The 18,546-nt window shown below is 38.4% G+C and overlaps 1 protein-coding gene across 2 annotated transcripts in view; it reads right to left on the bottom strand.

The window, feature by feature from the left end:
* The window catches only part of TRPC6 (transient receptor potential cation channel subfamily C member 6), a gene marked incomplete at its 5' end in the record, with an annotated part of 81,903 nt that overhangs the window by 38,253 nt on the left and 25,104 nt on the right, over positions 1-18,546 (bottom strand). Inside the window, 2 exons of one of the 2 annotated variants that reach the window (XM_081154601.1) lie at positions 1,789-2,563; positions 9,291-9,461. In XM_081154601.1, coding sequence (XP_081010727.1) covers positions 1,789-2,563; positions 9,291-9,295 — 780 coding nt within the window. Of the gene's footprint in view, positions 1-1,788; positions 2,564-9,290; positions 9,462-18,546 lie in introns of those variants that run through there. The other variant, XM_081154600.1, reaches the window with a different exon arrangement.

Genomic DNA, 18,546 nt, shown 5'->3' with positions numbered 1-18,546 from the left:
TCCAACAATGGTCAAAAAGTACATCCCTCTTGAGTGAGAGTCCAGGGAGAAGATGGCAAAGAAGGCTTTGGTAGGGAATATTGAACACAAAAATAAACCTCATGTACTTAAATGGAAGTGTGATTCTTTTAGACTAGTCTTAACACTCACCTATAGGATGTGTCATTCGCTAGAATGACAGGCATCTCCAATGGCCAAGAAATGGCCAAGGTGGAAAAAAAATTAGGGAAGATGATTCTTTTTAACGTGACTCGGAATGGTTTCCAGGACTCAAAATTTTCATAGGCTAAACACACATGGATAAAGCTTTTATATGACTTCTTTCAGATTCAGTGTGTGTAATTTAGTAAGGCAGTTATCAAATCATGTCCAGAAATATTTATTCCACCTACAGTCAACCCTCTTTTAATTTTATTCCATAAAATCTTTAATAATTTATATAGCTTATTAACAAAAACTAAAGTAACACGCTGGCTTCCTTACTAAGATATTTTTAGCAGGATATACCATTTTCTGTCATTAACCATATAACAAAAGTGTGAACAAGATTAATCCCACTAAAAATTTATTTCCAATATGAATTGTGTCACATATTAAAAATTTACTTTTCAAAATTTGTATATATTTGTTATATTAAATGATGATGTTTAATTTATATAGTTTTTTCCCAAATGTACAAATAATAGATGTAAAATTAACTCCAGAATATTTTTATACCCAGAGCCTTATGATCAAAGGAAATTAAAAAATCAAAAATGTAATTTACACATATACAGGTGTATACATAACTAAATTTTCACGTATATAGTGATTATGAGATACCACAATAAAAAGCTATTACATTAGGAATCACACTTATGGAGGAATTTGGACTGAAAATAGAAGCTCAAGGAAAAAAAAGAAAGATGTAGCTATTCTGAATGTTAAAGAAGAGGTCATTCACTTATTTCTAAAATAGGCGATGAGGGCCGGGCCCGTGTGGCTCAGGTAGTTGTCATCCTGTGCACCAAGAGGTCACTGGTTTGATTCCCAGTCAGGTCACATTTCTGGATTGTGGGCTCGATGCCCAGTGGGGAGGGAGTGCAGGAGGCAGCCGATCAATATTTCTCTCTCATCGATGTTTCTATCTCTCCCTCTCCCTTCCTCTCTCTCTAAAAAATCGATAAAAACCTATTTAAAAAAAATAATTGATGAGGGCCATCAACTCATTATAGCATTTAGAGGCCCCTGGATACATCTGATGGAGCAATTTAAGAATTCTACTTTTAAATGTCCATATTTACACCATGCAGAAGGTATGTATGCATCTGTCTCTCAAGTCAAACTGTCACTTCCTTCAGCTTGTTCATCTTTCTGACCTCAATGGCATTGATCACCACGCTCTGAATACAGAAACAGTGTTTTACAGGAGAAGGAACCTGGGTTTTAGAGCACAGCGTACCTAGATTCTAGTCCCAGCTCTGTCATTTACCAGTTGTTGATCTTGGGCCTTACTTAACCTTTCCATACCTTCATTTCTCCATCTGCAAAGGAACTAGTATCTTCTCAAGGTTGTGATAAACATTAGACATAATAACTGTAAAATGTCTAATATATATTAGAATATCTCTAAATGGTAGCAATCATAACTTTTGCTACATATAATTATGTGTTGAAAAAATACACATAAAATTGCCTACTAACCAGCACACTAACTAGCACAATGCTGCGCACACAGTGGATGCTTGTATGTATACCTTCCTTGACTTTGATCTGTGGAGGGTGAAGTCCTTATTGTTAAAGACCTACCTTGAACTCTTTCTCAATGTTGGCCAGCACCGCCAGCTCATTACTCAGCTCTAAAGCTGTCATGACTGGATCTTCACTAGACAATGACAGGTAAGCTGGACTTGCCAGACCTTTATAGGCATTAATCCTAGATCTGGAGTGGCTAAAGGAGTCATGTTTCTGTTTCTGGTTGCACTCGCTGCACTTGCAGAAATAATCATGAGGCCGTTCAATCCGAGCACCCTTCCGCAAGAGAGTGTGCACAATTTCATATTCCTGGCAGTGGGCAGCCAGGATGACTGGAGTCACGTCATGGGAGAACCGCGTCCCATCTTCATCATAGGCATAAAAGTCATCTTGCTGGAGTTCAGACTGGCTGGGGCTGGTTGCTAACCTCTTTCCTTCAGCAAAAGCTGGATGACTGAGAATGGCTTCCACAATCCGAACGTAACCTTTACTGATAGCCAGAAGCAAGGCATCCCCAACACGAGAGAGATTTTCTTTCTTGAGTAGAAGTTCTGTAATTTCCAGATGCTCGTTGGCCACTGCCAGCTGCAGGGCATTCTGGCCCATGTAATCCACACAGTTAACATTGAGTGAGAGGCATTCGTCCAACATCTTTCTCACCACTGGGATGTTGCCATATTCAGCTGCATCTAAAAAGCGTTCCTCCTCAACAGATAGGCTGGTTGAGCGATCATTAAACATATATGCGGGTCCTCGGATAGCTAACCTTCTCCCCTTCTCACGGAGAATTGTCTGCCGCCGGTGGGCCAGTCTGTTGTCGGTGCCTCGGCTATAATAAAATAGAAAAATTGTGAATAAATCATATTAAGAGCATTTTAGTGTGCCAAATGACTTGCCATCTAATGCAATCCTCAAGTATATTAGATGTTGTCTTCTTGTCTCTGGACCAACTATAATATAAAATGAAGATGCATTTGTTTGTTAATGGATTCCAAGAACTTCTTTAAGAAAGCCAAGCACTCTGCATATTTTAACATTCCAATTTGGGGTGAAAACTGGCAATTCCCATAATCTCTCTGTGCCATTCACATAGATTAATATGTGGTTTTCAATCACAGATGGTATAGGCATAAAAAGACCCATAATCAGTCACCATTATGATACAGAGTGAGAAAATATTCTTTTAAAAGTAGAAAAATAGCAAATCCATTCTTATTGAGTCCCTCCTATGCCAGGGTCAGGCATTGTATAAGGCCCAGAAAAATGAATATGGGGGGAAAAAGAAACTTTTCTGCCCTTATAACTCTTATAACCTAAAGGGGAAAATGGGCAATGAGCGCAATACATTGTTATTAGCTGTTTAATTGTCTTGATAAATAAACCTATAGCAGGGCCATCTAACCTAGCTTATAGGAGAAAGTGACTTGACAAAAATAGAAGGATGAGTCAGGTGAGAGTGTTTGGGAAGGTGAGACGGGGGTCAGGGTCAGGTGGAGAGCTTTTTCCAGGAGAGGGATGAACTATGTGCTACAGCACAGATTTCATTGACAGGGACCATTAATGCTTGGACTCTACTAGGTGTTCTAAACATTATTGGAAATTTGAGACAACTGTGGTCAAGGTGGTAGGTGGGAAGGAATTCTTCATGATGGAGACAGTTTTCATAGATGTGGCCAGCCTTCAATGTGGGCCATCAGTCTGTGATATGAAGAGAAAGTGATTCCTCCTTTAATCAAAATTCTACAATGGGGACTTTTTTTTCTTATTGACTCATAACTCTATGTCTTAAGGTCTTTTTGAGCTTGAAAGGCACAAGAATTATCATTATCACTAACTGGAAACCCAAAAAGGACAAGTTCCTGCAGAATTGAAAAGTGTTAGGTTAGAGGGGAGCTTGAAAAGAAGGGAAAAATTGTTTGATTTATTAGTGATGTGACTGCTGTCCCCTCTCTTTAAAAATGGTCTCAGAGTTCTCCCACTTTAAAGGTAATCAAAAGGCTCCTAGTGTGAAAGGAATTTAATAGGTCCAAAAACCCCATAGCCCGGCCGGGCGTGGCTCAGCGGTTGAGCATCGACCTAGGATCCAGGAGATCGGGGTTCGATTCCCGGTCGGGGCACATGCCCGGGTTGCGGGCTAGGCAGCCGATCAATGACTCTCTCATCATGGATGTTTCTGTCTCTCTCTCTCCCCCTCCTTCCCTCTCTCTGAAATCAATAAAGATATATCTAAAAAAACAACCCCATAAACCATCTTCCCCTACAATGTGGCCAGGCCTAGAGAACCTAAACCCCTTCCCCTACTAGCCCTGATCCCATCTTGATTACAAATCTCCAGGCAACGTTGTCTAAGATAGTGTACTGCCCAAATAAGTTAGCGAAATTTTAGCAACTCATAAACAGATTATGGTTCTCCAAGCAGCTTGAAGAGTATGCTGCCGTATTAACAAATGTTTTTCATAGATTTTCATTCGACACTGAATCCTTTAGCCATCCAAAGCCTACTCAAAACCAAACAAGCTGATGTTTTATTAGAAACAATTTTTCAAATGATGTAAGGGCCAATAGCTAGACATTAATAACTTTTAAGATGGATCTTTAGATAAGGTATATATAACTTTTATTAAGTAATAAGGTGATAATTTCTGCAACTCTTTTGCTTTCTCTAGCTTTTTATTTTTTCAATTTTATCAAAGTTATGCATGTGCCTATTTCAAGGACTCTATAAGCTTGTTACAAAAAACTGTTGCCCCACCCGCCTGGCACGGCTCAACGGTTGAACACTGACCTAAGATCCAGGAGATCGTGGTTCAATTCCTGGTCAGGGCACATGCCCAGGGTTGCGGGCTCGATCCCCAGTCGGGGGCATGCAGGAGGCAGCTGATCAGTGATGACTCTCCCATCATTAATGTTTCTCTCTCTCTCGCTCCCTCTCCCTTCCTCTCTCTGAGATCAATAAAGATATTTTTTAAAAGTCTGCAGTCCATTATTCTTCATTTTCCCCATTTCTTGATCCCCAGAGGCAATAAATTTCAAATACATGTGTGCGTGTGTGTATATATATATATCTGTATATATATATACACACACACATGATTATTTGATAATTTTAATCCTTATATCCACATGGCTTGCTAACACTGCTATTTCTTGATTTTCCAAGTCTGGCATTATCCATGGCCTTCCCATTATGAAAGTTCAGGATTTGGCTCACGTTCACAATCTCCCCATCACACCTTCATACCCACATAGACACACAAACAAGCTTCATGGGCCCTTACCATTCCAGTATAGTTACATCATGACTGTTGTTAGATCACTACTTACATTATGACAATGCTGGTGGTAGTCAGAGCTACACACGTAGTGCGCTATGGTGTCCTTTCTGGTACAGCTTCCCTCTGTCCTGAAACCCAGTCATTAAAAATTCCTTTCTGTATTCACATGCTTAGTGTTCTAGGTACTTATGAGTAATTCAACGGAAGTCTCTTCTTCAATGTAAACCTTCCTTTAATACATTCAACATACTATGTGTTTTTTCAGTTTTAATTATTGAAAAATCTCTTCTGTAGCCTTCTTATCTGCTGTTAATCTGGACTGGTTGCTGCCCAGATTTGATGAATGTATTGTCCTTAAATCTTCCTTTTAGCATCATCCCAAAGATTCTCTCTGTTGGGCTTTAATGTTGGGTTTCTTGTTTTTCATATACCAGACCCTCCTTTTTCTTTATTCCCATGTTCTAATCCAACACATCCTCCAGTAGCTAACTGAGAAAACATACATGGGAGGTAAATATCTTGAGATTTTGCATGTCCAAAAATGACTCTGTACTATTGCCAACCTTAATTAGGAGTTTGGCTGGGTAGAGAATTCTAGGTTGACAATAATTTTGTAAGTCTTATTTTATCAGATTCTAGTTTTTGTAGTTACTATTGAGAAATATGATTCTAGATATTCTCTTTGTGTCCACCTAAAATTACATGATTTTTTATTGGAGGGAATCTCTTTCTCCCATAGTTCTGGGCATTCAGTAAACCTTTTAATTTGGAAAAAATGTGTCCTTTTCTGATAATTTTATTTCCTGCTCTCAGTGTTGTTTCTGGAACTCTTTCATGGATGTTGAACATTCTGGATTTATTTTTAAATTTTCTTTTCTTTCCTATTTTCCAATTAGTTATTGTTTTGCATTATGCTCTGGTATACTTCTTTAAGTTTATGCTCTAATATATCTCTTGACAAATTTTTCTGCTATTAATTTTTTAATTTTCAAACACATCTTTTTGTTCTTCAAATGTTTGTTTTTTTATAACACCTTTTCTGCCTTCAAAAACATACTATCTGTCTTATCTAATTCTGGAGATATTGTAGTAAAGACTACACAGATCAGAACACTTCAGAGAATTGACTCTTAAGTTGCTCTTTTATGTTTGTTTGCTTTGTTCTTTATATTTTGTATTAGAGTTTTTCCTCAAATAGCTAGTGGGGTTTTTTTTGGTTTTGTTTTTTTGGCAAAAGACCTAAATAGACACTTCTCCAAAGAAGACATACAGATGGTCAAGAGACATATAAAAAAATGCTCAAAGTCACTAATTATCAGAGAGATGCAAATTAAAACCACAATGAGGTATCGCTTCACATCTGTCAGAATGGCTCCATCAACAAGTCAATGAACTACAAGTGCTGGCGAGGGTGTGGAGAAAGGGGAGCCCTAGTGCACTGCTGGTGGGAATGCAGACTGGTGCAGCCACTATGGAAAGCAGTATGTGGAGTTTCCTCAAAAAATTAAAAATGGAGCTGCCATTGACCCAGTGATCCCACTGCTAGGAATATATCCTAAGGAACCTGAATCACTAATCGGAAAGAATATATGCCCCCCTATGTTCATAGCAGCACAATTTACAATAGTTAAGATCTGGAAACAGCCCAAGTGCCCATCAGTAGATGAGTGGATAAAAAAGCTGTGGCACGTTTATACCATGGAATACTATGCAGCTGTGAAAAGGAAAGATCTCTTACCCTTTGGGACAGCATGGGTGGACCTCGAGAGTATTATGCTAAGTGAAATAAGCCAGTTAGAGAAAGACAAGTATCCCATGATCTCACTCATATGTGGAATGTAATAAACAAAATAAACTGATGAACAAAATGGATCCAGAGACATAGAACCATGGAACAGACTGAGGGATCTCAGAGGGCAAGTGGGGATGGGGGAGTGGGTGGGGAGAGATCAATCAAAGAACTGATATGTTTATAAGCATAACCCATGGACACAGACACTGGTCTGGGAAAGGCCTGGGGGTGGGGTAGATGTGGGATGGAGGGGATCAATGGGGGTAAAAAGGGGACATCTGTAATATTTTCAACAGTAAAGATAAAAAACAACAACAAAATACTATCTGTCTTACCTAATTCTGGAGATACTGTGATAAAGACTACACAGATCAGAACACTTCAGAGAATTTACTCTTAAGTTGCTCTTTTATGTTTGTTTGCTTTGTTTTTTATATTTTGTACTACAGTTCTTCCTCAAATAGCTAGTGATTTTTAGATATTGTTTTCCATTAAAAAATAATTATTAATTCTAACGTGTGTGTGTTTTCAAAGACAGTAGCATTTTCCCTCAGAATTAGCCAGACTCTAATGCTGATTTTAGCAGAAGGTGATTCTTGAAGGTGAGTTTCTAGAACAAAAGCATTATTTCTGAGTTAACAGGATGGGTGAGGTAGAAGAGATGAGAGGTCACCCAAGACCTGTTACATGAGCAACCATCTATCATCTTCCTCCTGAAATTCTGAGCTCTCTTCCTTTCTCTCTGTCATTTTTCTCGCTTCTAAAAACCATTTTAGTCTTTCAGTTCCTCTCTTGTCTTCTGTATATATTCTATAGTTTCTGTTGTACAAAGAGGAAGTTCAATAATCAGGAGAAGGGGAGGTGTCTGCTGAACACAGATAATGCTTTGGGAAGAAACTATACAAAAAATTAAGGAGGGAAAAAGCAAGCATTAGGGGATTTATAAAAGTGAGAAAAAAGTACTAGGAATGAGAACTTGCAAGAAAAGTTCTCATGTAATTAAAAAAAAAGACATAAAAATGACACAAAATAGTACTAAGTACCAAAAGACCAAGAACCAAGCCTCTTTGCTCTCTTTTTTTCCTAAAAATGGGAGAAATAATTATTCCAGCCTATGTCGCAGGATTATTTCCAGGGTCAATTGAAATTATAATATGGAAAAATGCTTAAAATGGGGTTTCATTGTTTTTTATGGCTAAGGGAATGTGCATTTATATGAACAAGAAGATGCTGACTTTATCATTTTTCAGCTGTTATTCAATTAAAAGACCCACGAAAAGGCAAGAACTGCAATTGTAATTGATGTAAACGATCTTTGTTTTCTTATAGAAAGAACAAATATAATCAGCAGCTTTACTCATATCTCCATTTTTAATCTGGTTTCCAAAATTCTGTTTGTTCATATAATACCTCTACATTTACACCGAGGTAGAATAAGCCTAAATTGTGACATCTTTAATTCTAAAACCTTAAAATAGCAATTTATGATTTAAATGCCTATTTATTTGAATAATGGCAAGTTCTACTTTAGCGAGTCACTAATCTCATGATATTCCCTATTTCCTTCTAAACTATCATGACTTTCATACCCATAATGTCCATCCTTCTGAAGGAACAGCAAAGACATTTCCCCAGAAAACGCTCTCTTCCATTTTAAAGCATCTCCTATCTCTCTCATTGGGACCACAGATATTAATCATAGGCAGTGACATGATTTTTTTTTTAAAAAAAGACCTAGATTATCATCATCTCTTTAGCACTCTGTCAACAGAAAAGCCAGATGCAGAATGTTTACAAAGGCATTTACGGCTGCATTAGGAAGATGACTACCGCTGGCACAAGGCAGGCAGTGCCCCTTGCACGCGCAGCGAGAGAACAGGGAAGCCGCCTACATGTTGCCCAAACAAAATACATGCTTTGCTGCCTCCTTCCCGACGAAGAGAAAAAGGCTCTATGGATACTATTTTGTCACCGGTGTTGCTGCTTAATCCCCGACTTTCAGATGCAAAAGCAAAATAGGTAAAACAACTTTTCAAATAACAAACATTTGAAGCCTCTCAAGAAAAAGATGCCAGGTGTTGCTAGGATATAGTACCTCTCTGCGAATGGAGTGGTAAAGGCTATATGTTACAGAATTCTACAGTAATTGCATATGTAACCTAGAAAAATGCTCTACTAAGAAAAGGAACAGCCCAAAGCACTACGTCAGCAGAAGAGATAGTTTCATTCCAGCTAAAGGGCACACTTTTGAAAAATCGGCTCTTTTATTTGAGAAAAATATTTATTAAGAACATTTCTTCATCCATTTAGTCATATTTAGCATGGTTGACTATTTAGTTACCTACATTTTTGTGTCTGTGTTTTTAAAATTTGTTTAATCACACAAAATATACATATAAATACCAGTTCAAGAACATTGTGTAACTAGCTACTGCCCCCCTGGTACTCAAATACCGATTAGGTCATGAAAATCAACCGTTTTTACATACCTCATTTTCCTGAATCTCTTTGCTGGTGAAATAGCGCCTGTTGCCCTGGGTAGTGAGAGAGAGAATAATCCATCTCTCCTGAAAATGCCAGCAACACAAATTAGCTTCTGAGTCGAATGGACTGTGAGCTTGAGTCCAGAGCATGTGCAGTGATTTCCTGAACTTCCTGCCCGAATATGATGCACTCCTACCAAATGCATCCGCTCCTACACAGGCTCAGCTCTACATGAAGTATCTAGCTTAACTTTCATTCTTTGCTTCAAGAATACTTAGAAATATTTGAATTACAGCACAGTTCCACTAAAGCAGAAGTGTTAGAAACGTAAGTGGCATGTAACTATTCCAGGCAGCGTGGAAGAGCCCAAAGAGTCAATTTTAAATCATCCTGGGAAGGTGAAAATAAAGGAAATTCCAGAATATGCATTTTACAACATACAAAGGGAAACACTGGACTTGGGTACTTAAAAATTAGCAGTCAACACAACTACCAATTTTGTAGACTACTTTAGGCAGATGAAAGATAAAAGGAGTTTTATTCTAATTTTATAAAAATGAGATTGTTATTACTGTCTAATCTCTGCCCACATACCCCTCTACCTTCCTCCAGGGCTGAAGGAGCACTAACCAATTAAAGTGGTTTTCCTTCATCTCAGAGAGCAAGGACTACTTTGCTTCATTCGCCACTGGATTCCCAGTGCTCAGCGGATAGGCACAGTGCAAGCACTTTGAACAGAACTGTCAGATGCATGAAAATCCCTCTTGTCAAAGGAATCAAGTTCAAAGCCTGTTTGTTCCCTATGAAGCCAACAGCAAATCACTGCAATGCACAACCCTACAAACAAAAAAGAAACAAACGTAAAGGCTCAACCCCAGTGTTTCCTAGTGTATACATAGTATTTTATATTCACTTCCAATAAGCAGCAAGCTCCACAGGGAACAAAGAAAGTTAAAAGGAATATTTTTTAATGACATCCTTGTGACTTGTTTTTGATCCAGAAGTGGAGATTTTCTTGTCCTTAAAGGCAGGACTAATATCTTCTCATCTCTCCTGCGCTCTCTTCCTACCCTTGATATTGCATATAGAGCGTAATAGCCACCTATCTCCACAATGCATTACTAAACCCTTTACCCTCCAGATAGTTTCCTTGATAGCAATTCTTTACTGTGATTCAGTCAGCTCTGATTTTCCCCACGGACTCCTCTCATTTCATCAAATACTAACTTTCCACTTGATCGGTCACACATCACACCACTGCCTTATTAACTCGCAAGCCTAGGAGCCTCGACTGTTTGTCACTTTTAGTTGGGAGCGAGCAAAAGTGTGACTGAAAATATCTTGTGCAGATTACATATTTTTGTTTGTTTATTTTTATCACCAATTTGTGTGTAAATTAGAAACCTAACTACACAAAATAATAAAAACATGAGTAAATAATGAAACAGTTATAGAAACTTGATTTTTATAAAACAACTGAGTCTGAAATCATTGTTTCTTTTTTCAGTATATCTTTATTGATTTCAGAGAGAAGGGAGAGAGAGAGATAGAAACATCAATGATGAGAGAGTCATTGATTGGCTGCTTCCTGCACACCCCTGACTGGGGACTGAGCCCACAACCTGGGCATGTGCCCTGACTGGGAATCAAACCATGGTCTCCTGGATCCTAGGTTGATGCTCAACCGCTGAGCCATGCCTGGTGGGGCTGAAATCATTGTTTCTTTTCAGCCTGTTTGTGGTTTAATTTATTTCATGTGTCATATCTTCATTCCTTGAAATGTTCTTGAGTAGATCTCTGGGTGCATGAATTTATTTTTATCTATTTTAATAGGGTACTCTTGGGAATATTAAAAAGTTTATGTGTAATACAAGCTAAATATATCCCAACTATCTCATCAAAGAAAGAGGTTGAAGCCCTTTGCTTCTATTATCAACAGCTGTCATAAAGCATATTTTCCCATTCCACAGATAACTTCTGTTTAAGACAGATTCCAGGAAAGAAAAAGATAGTATACTTTAATTGGGTAATCTGGGGAGTTTAATGAAGAGATTCTAGGAATGTGTGGGCAGGGGTTAGGGAAGTTCAACATGGTAGCCTGCAATACCCAGGTCTCGGCCAGTGCAAGCTTAGACCTAAAGGGGCAGTTACCAGAATTTAAACAAGGTAACTGTCTGACACTTAATAGAGGGTAGCAGCCAACCTGCAAGGAGAGAGCCAGGGAAACTGATACCTTTACCACACTCTTCTGCCCTCTGCTTTCCCATAGTGGCCTCTGGTGAGCTGCATCCAACCAAAAGTCTGCATCCACACAGGTCTGCTATCCCCCCAGGCAGGCACAGCATGCAAATGGTGGAGAGTGGACCACGAAGCCAAGAAAACAACACCTAGCACACACTCTACAAGGGAATCTGACGGCCACGATGAATTCCTTCAGAAACCGCTGATGAAACCACCCGCACAGAGAGGATGGTAAATGTATAATTTTTTATTATGAGTCACTGGTGCATCATCAGTTCTCACCTTTCTGAGCTTATTTTTTCCTTCTATAAGCTGTCAGGAAAGACACCCACATCCAATTCCAGGCAGTCCATTATCTTTTAAAATGAGCCTTTAAGATTCATCCATCTGCATTTTAAGTTGATGCTCATGTGAGACTTAGAATGAACAGCTCTGATTCTGAGGGTGGGGAGGAGGGTGTGATATCATAGAAACACTCAGAAGTACTAAAATTGTACGTACAGCACAAGCCACAGATGCTGACTGTCAGAGACAACGGTGCTAATATGAATGGAGTTTAATAACAGCTCCGGAACATGCTCTCAACCTCTACCACAGGGGCTAGCTCCACTGTCCACAGGGCAGGTGTAAGTCTAGATGAGCCCGGTGTGTTTAACAGAGAACAAATGTAGAGAAAGAGAAGGTGGGACAATGCAGTGACTGCATCATTTAATTTATTCAGAAATAAAAATTGTGGAATGTCTTTCTTTGCTGATGAAACATGATTTTAGATACCATTAACAGTTCATTCACACATTCATGTATTCATTCATTAGTTCAAATATTTACAGTTCCAGGCACGGCGCCAGGCACATGAGGGACACAGCAGGAAAAGACACAAGTATGGCAGAAAAGGGAGAAGTAAACAAAAGATTAGAGGGCAATAAATGTTATCAAAGGAAAGTTGTGATGTACTATATGAATGAATAACAAATACTTTTCAACTCAGTCTATAAGTCAGGGACAGCCTTCTGAAGAGATATCTCTTATTCCAAGAACAAGGGAGAAGTGAGCAGAAGAAGCCCTCCAGGCAAAGGGAACCACACTTGTGTAAGTCAATAGTCCAGAGAAAACAGAAAGATGCCCATTGTAGCTGGAACGCTCAGGAGTTCCCTCTCCCAAGGGACTTCTGACTCCTGGCTCAGTTTAACGGAAGGTTGAGGGCTCAGGGTTAGGGTGGGAGTCTGGGTTCCATTGCTGTTCTCAGTTCAGCACTTAGGACTTATACCTTAGGGCTAAAATGTGAAAATTTAGGTAACTCTCCAAGAGCTAAAGATTCCAATTTAGGAGATTCAAGCTTCAGAACTCAAGTACTGGGTCTTCCACTCAGGGAGTTTTGTGCTGAGGCTTTTGGAGCTTATATAATTCAAGGTCCCAAGTTCAGCAAAATTAAGAACAAATTTAGGGTTGCTGAGAACTGAGTCCTTAGGGATCTGGACTTGAGGCAACTCTGGGGAGCCATGGGAAATAGTGGGAGGAACATAGCTTTGAAGAAAGACAGGCTTTACTGGGAACCCTGACTGCCACTGATAGCTGTGTCATCCCTCCGAGCCTCAGGTTTCTTAGCTATAGAATGGACGGGTAGGCAGGGAGGGGACTGTAGTTACTTTGCAGGGTTACTGTGAATGAAATCGGTGATTTGCGAAATCAGCTTAAAGTAATTCGATTCCTCGTCAATTATGGATTTCAAATCCTTCTTAATCACAATTGTTCAATGCTTTCGGATTTGAAGATGTTCTGTTTAATAAACAAAATGAGAGTTAAGTAGCCATTAAATAGCTTCTCTTTCCTCAGAGCTATCTCTTGCTTTTGTACCATGTGCCCAAAACAACAGATTGACCCTTTCTTGTGTTTTTTTTCTTGCTCTGTCCATCAGTATGGCTAAAAAGGCACTTCCATTGCCTTAGTGTCTTTGTTACAATTTCCAGAACGCCAGGCCGGGTCAGGGTTGAGCACTGACCTATGATCCAGGAGGTCTTGGTTCAATTCCCAGTCAGGGCACATGCCCAGGTTGCGGGCTTGACCACCGGTGGGGGCCGTGCAGGAGGCAGCCGATCAATGACTCTCTCATCACTGATCTTTCTATGTCTCTCCCTCTCTCTTCCTCTCTCTGAAATCAATAAAGATATATTTTTTTAAATTTCCAGCATATTCTGTGTTTTGGCCTTGCTCATTAATCACAAACCAGATTTTAGATCATGGGTCTGTGGGAACAAGAGAATTTTATATTTCAATATGAAAATGGTCATAAGACTAAATCAACTAATTTTTACAACTAACTTGATACAACTAAAATATTTCAGTAATTCTCAAAACCCTCTTTTAAATGGGCTGGCACCTTTGAAACAAAGGGCAAAGGGTTCGAAAACATCATCAGTAGTAAATGTTGCCCAATGACTTTCAAAAGTCATCTATATTCTATAAATTTGTCCTTTATATCATTCCTAGCATAATAATGTCAGACATTTTTAAGCTAAACAACCTTTTTCTCATCTAGTACCCAACTTCATAAATTTCCATCAAACATCCCAGATTCACAGTGGTTAAAAGCACAAATGCTGGAGTAACAAGACATGGGGTCAAGTTCTGGCCAGTTGTTGACCCTCTGGCTTCCTCCAAATAAGGATTATAATGTTTCTCTTTCACAGGATTGGTGGGAGGGTTACAATAGTATGTGTATTTTATTTGGAAAATATTACTTATAGACCTCACATAATACTACGTGCTTAATCCAGTTAATCTTTTAAACAACCTTATGTAGTATGTACTTTTATTACTCTTATTGGGGTAAAGATAATGTAAAGCACTTACTACTTGATAATAGCAAGTATTCAATAAAGTCATAATAATACTGTTATTATTTTACAGTATTTTAATTTTCTTGCTATAAATTCAAAATATTAATCCACCCTCAGTAAAAATAAAACATGGCAATTTCATAGTTTGATTTTGAACACACTGATTTGTGTTAAGTAAACTGTAAGTTCACTATATATACGTCCATAGTTGTCTAGTTTTATAAATAAAATTATTGGATAAACTCTCAGGAACCTTCATTAACTTAATTTGACTAGGGCTGGGAGAATGGGAACTGACATTTACCGAAATGTCACTTTATTATTGTTTTAATTTTCACTATAGTTGGTAAAGTTGGCTTTGTTACTTCTACTTCAAGTATGAAAAAATATTTGGGGACTGACTTGAAACAGGGATGGTACACATAAGGAAAAGTGTTGTACTTTTTCCTAATACATCTGAAAAAAAAACTAATATTGAATACTCTAAAAAACAAACTCTCTACCATGCCTAGGACTAATTATGATATACATAGAAAATTCTTTCTTAAGTTCATACTTGTAAAAAGTGGTAAAACAAGATTGTAAACTTAGATTTGCAGATGTCGTATTTCATTTTTAAATCTTGTTTTTATTATTGTGAAACACACATGCTGAAGAGAGCTACAATTTTAAGCTTAGTAATAAAATTAACACCATCTGCCTCCCTCTACCCCCCAAACCCCACTCTCACCCCGCAACCTGTCTAAGGCCATTTTCGACCAGCCGATCGCTGAAGACCTCTGCGTGCCCATTTCAAATTACCATCTCCCCCTGCAAGGCAGCAGGTGGCCACTACACCACTATCTGGTTTTTGTATTAAATGTTCTCTTAACTTTATTTTTATAGCTTCTCCATCTTTGCATGCCCTGAACAAGAGAGATTAGTTTGGAAAAAGTAAATAATAAGAGCAAACCTGGCACAATCAGGAAAGGAAATATTACCACTGTTACACTGCTGTAGGGAAGCTCTGCTAACAAGACAAGCAGAGTAGGGTTCCGGGCTCCAGCTGCCCCGAGAGTTTTCAAGGGCGCCTGTGGGCCAGGCAGAGGCTGACCTCGGGTGAGGGGCGCCCTCATCTGTCAGACCTGCAAAGTTCGGCTCTCTAGTGGGCTGTTGGCTGGTTTGCTGGTGGGAGATGGGGTTGCCCCTCCAATTTTTTGGTTATCTGCTACTGTCTTCCAGGACAAAGACTCTTCCCCTTTGCTTTTCTCTCTCACTACCTAACACTTTCCACGTGATTTTCACCTTTCCCCCTAGAAGGTACACGTTTTGAAGAATGCTCTTTCAAACTGTGCATACTTTTAAGTCGTTTCCCTGTAGTTCAAGCTCTGTTCTACCAGAATGCCTTCTTAAACTATTCTTCAGCCTTAGGGTAGGTGTAGTTTTCCCAGCAGTAGTTTCAGATCCACTTGAGGCTCTTCACTAGCTTTCTTCCCTCTTCCCTCTAGTTTTCCTTGGTACGTCTTTTGCTCCAAAGTAGGCCAGACTAGAAGAGGAGGGGCAGTAGGGTCAGAGATCCTGCATTAGGATTGTTAAGGAGAAAACCACAGGCCCAAAATAATTTCTTTTTGTTCACTTCCAGCGACATATTCATTTCCCCCTGAAATGTGCACTTCCCTTGAGAGTGCCAAGTGGGGTTTTTGGATTTTACAAGGCTCTGTTGAATTACTATCTCTAAGTCTTGGTCAAGCATGTTTTCACCAATTACTCTCAAGTCTGAAAAACAACACTTAAAACTGCTAAATTCAATTAAATAGAAGCCTCTAGGACACTCAAAAAAGTTAAGAAGCAAAGTCTTTTGGCTTTTTATTATTCTGTGTTCATAATAATTGGACCAAGAAAGAAAGTGTTCTTATAAAACATTGAGAGAAAACATGGATTTCACAATTTACATATTTTTCATGACAGAGTCCCAGTGCTACATACTAGGTTAAGTGGAGGGCTGGAGAATCACAGAGCTGGAAGGACAATGGTGCCCCTTAAAGCTCATGTGTTATCCAGGGGCTATATCCTTCAGGCCACTGTAGCCATTCTTAGGACTCTGGGAAGCCACTGGAGTGGTGTCATGATATGTGTTTTATAGAGATGACTTTGCAATATAAGGAATGGATTGGAGGGTGGCAAGGAGACCAGTTGGGACACTGTTGTAATACTCCAGGTGAGAGACAGTGATGTCATTAGGATGGAGAGGAGTAGGTGGACTTGAGAAATACTTGAAAGGTAGAACTGATAGGATTTGCAGACTGATTGGCTTAACTGTGGATGGAGGGATGAAGGATTTTAGGGATAAGATGCTTATCCCTAACATCCAGGGCAAAAGTGGTGCAATATACTTGGAGAAGTAGGACTTGCAGTCACTCCTTTTAGGAAATCTTTTTAGATTATTACATACTTTAAGATAAAAATCATACTGATAATTCGAATTCAAATCCAAATTTAGGACCACAGAGTTTCTCACTTAACCTCTCATATTACATCCATCTCTTTCATCTATACCAACAATGTCTCAAGGAAACAAGGAATGACAGAATATCCCAAATATATTCATTTACTTTACCCCGAATTACACACAAAATGGTTTCAGAAAAACAATACTAATACTACTGTCACTTATAGAGTAATTACTGGGGATGAGTTCATTGTTTTTGCACATGTGCTTTGCATCCTGCTTCTATTTTCTGGTAGTTGGACTATATTCTTTCTGAGCAAATAGCCATTAGGTACCATAATGTACGCTCTCTCCAACATCATTTAGCCTGAGTTCTTTAAGTAACTATATATTTAATGCCACCACATGACCTTATGTTGATGTTTCTCTGTCATTCTGGTAGTTAAAAAGACATTCAGGGAGGAATCTTTAGAACTATTTCCCTGAGTTCTTATATATTGTTCACAGTTTGTCTATAGTATTTATATTTGAAGGTTAGTTTGTTAAATATAAAATCCCTGGATAACATTTCTTTCCTTGAGTATCTTAAATATATTACTCCATTTTCTGCTAGCATAAAATATTGCTATAAAAAAAAAAGTCTGATGGAAATCTAATTTTCTTTCCCTTATTAATCACTTGCTGGTTTTGCCCAGATGCTTAATTAGTTTTTATTTAAAGTGCAGTAATTTTACTAGAATATACCCTGATGTTGGTCATTCTGGATTGGTATTCTTAGATACTCAGGGTGCTCTCAATATAGAATTTCAAATATTCATATTTTTAGAATTTTTTTTAAGTTACTGTTGTTAGTGGGGGATTTTTCTGTTCCTTTGCTTTGTTTTTAATTTTTTCCAGTAACTTTAATCACCTTTTTGTTGACACATTTGTCCTTGTAGCTCCCCAGTGCCATTAAACTTCCACATAGAAGGGACCCCCATTTATCTGTTTTGTCTGGGACTATTTGTTTGTTCCAACTATGAAAAGGGCAATAAACAAGAGGAGAAAGTGAAGACAAATTGAGTTCACAGGAAATAGAAAAGTGATGGATTTCGGATCACATTTTAGAACTCAATATTCAGGCTCAGGTGATAAAAAGAGAAAGGTAGCAACTACAAAGATTTCAAGGGAATACCAGGGTTCCTCAATAACAACTTATTGAATAAATACATGCATAAGTTAATGAAAGAGTGAATGAAAGAAGTGGCCAGAGAAACCTAAGTTTGAATCCTAGCTCTTCCACTGAGTACCTGAAAATTGGCAAGCTACTTAGCCTTTCTGAGCTTTGCTTTTTCACTTACAAGATGAAAATAATAATACTTACTTTGCAAAACTGATTTGAAGATTAGACATGATATATATAAAGCATCTAGCTCATCATTTGGGAAATAGGGGATTTTCAAAAAGTCCAGTGCAGCTGCAGGAAAAATGTTTGATAAAATTCAACTTCTATTTATGATTTATAAAAAGAAATCTCTTAGCAAACCAGGAATAGAAGGGAACTTAGTCGGACAAAACATAGCTATAAAAAACTAGGAAATGCAAAGGGCCAATTGTAGCTGAGAAACTCTTGAAGAAAAAAAGAACAAGTGAGAAAGCCTTGCCCTATCAAATGACACTTATTGTAGGCATTGGACATAAAGAAAGCATAACAGTGGCTTAGTGGTAGGTAAATGGAACCAAATTTAAAAATGAAGGAGCATAAATAAACCTATG

This window comes from Miniopterus schreibersii (assembly GCF_964146895.1).
Source record: "Miniopterus schreibersii genome assembly, chromosome: 12".
In the NCBI taxonomy this organism is placed as follows: Eukaryota; Metazoa; Chordata; class Mammalia; order Chiroptera; family Miniopteridae; genus Miniopterus; species Miniopterus schreibersii.
The sequence above is the reverse complement of the archived record's forward strand: the minus strand, read 5'-3'. Positions and strand labels throughout refer to the sequence as shown.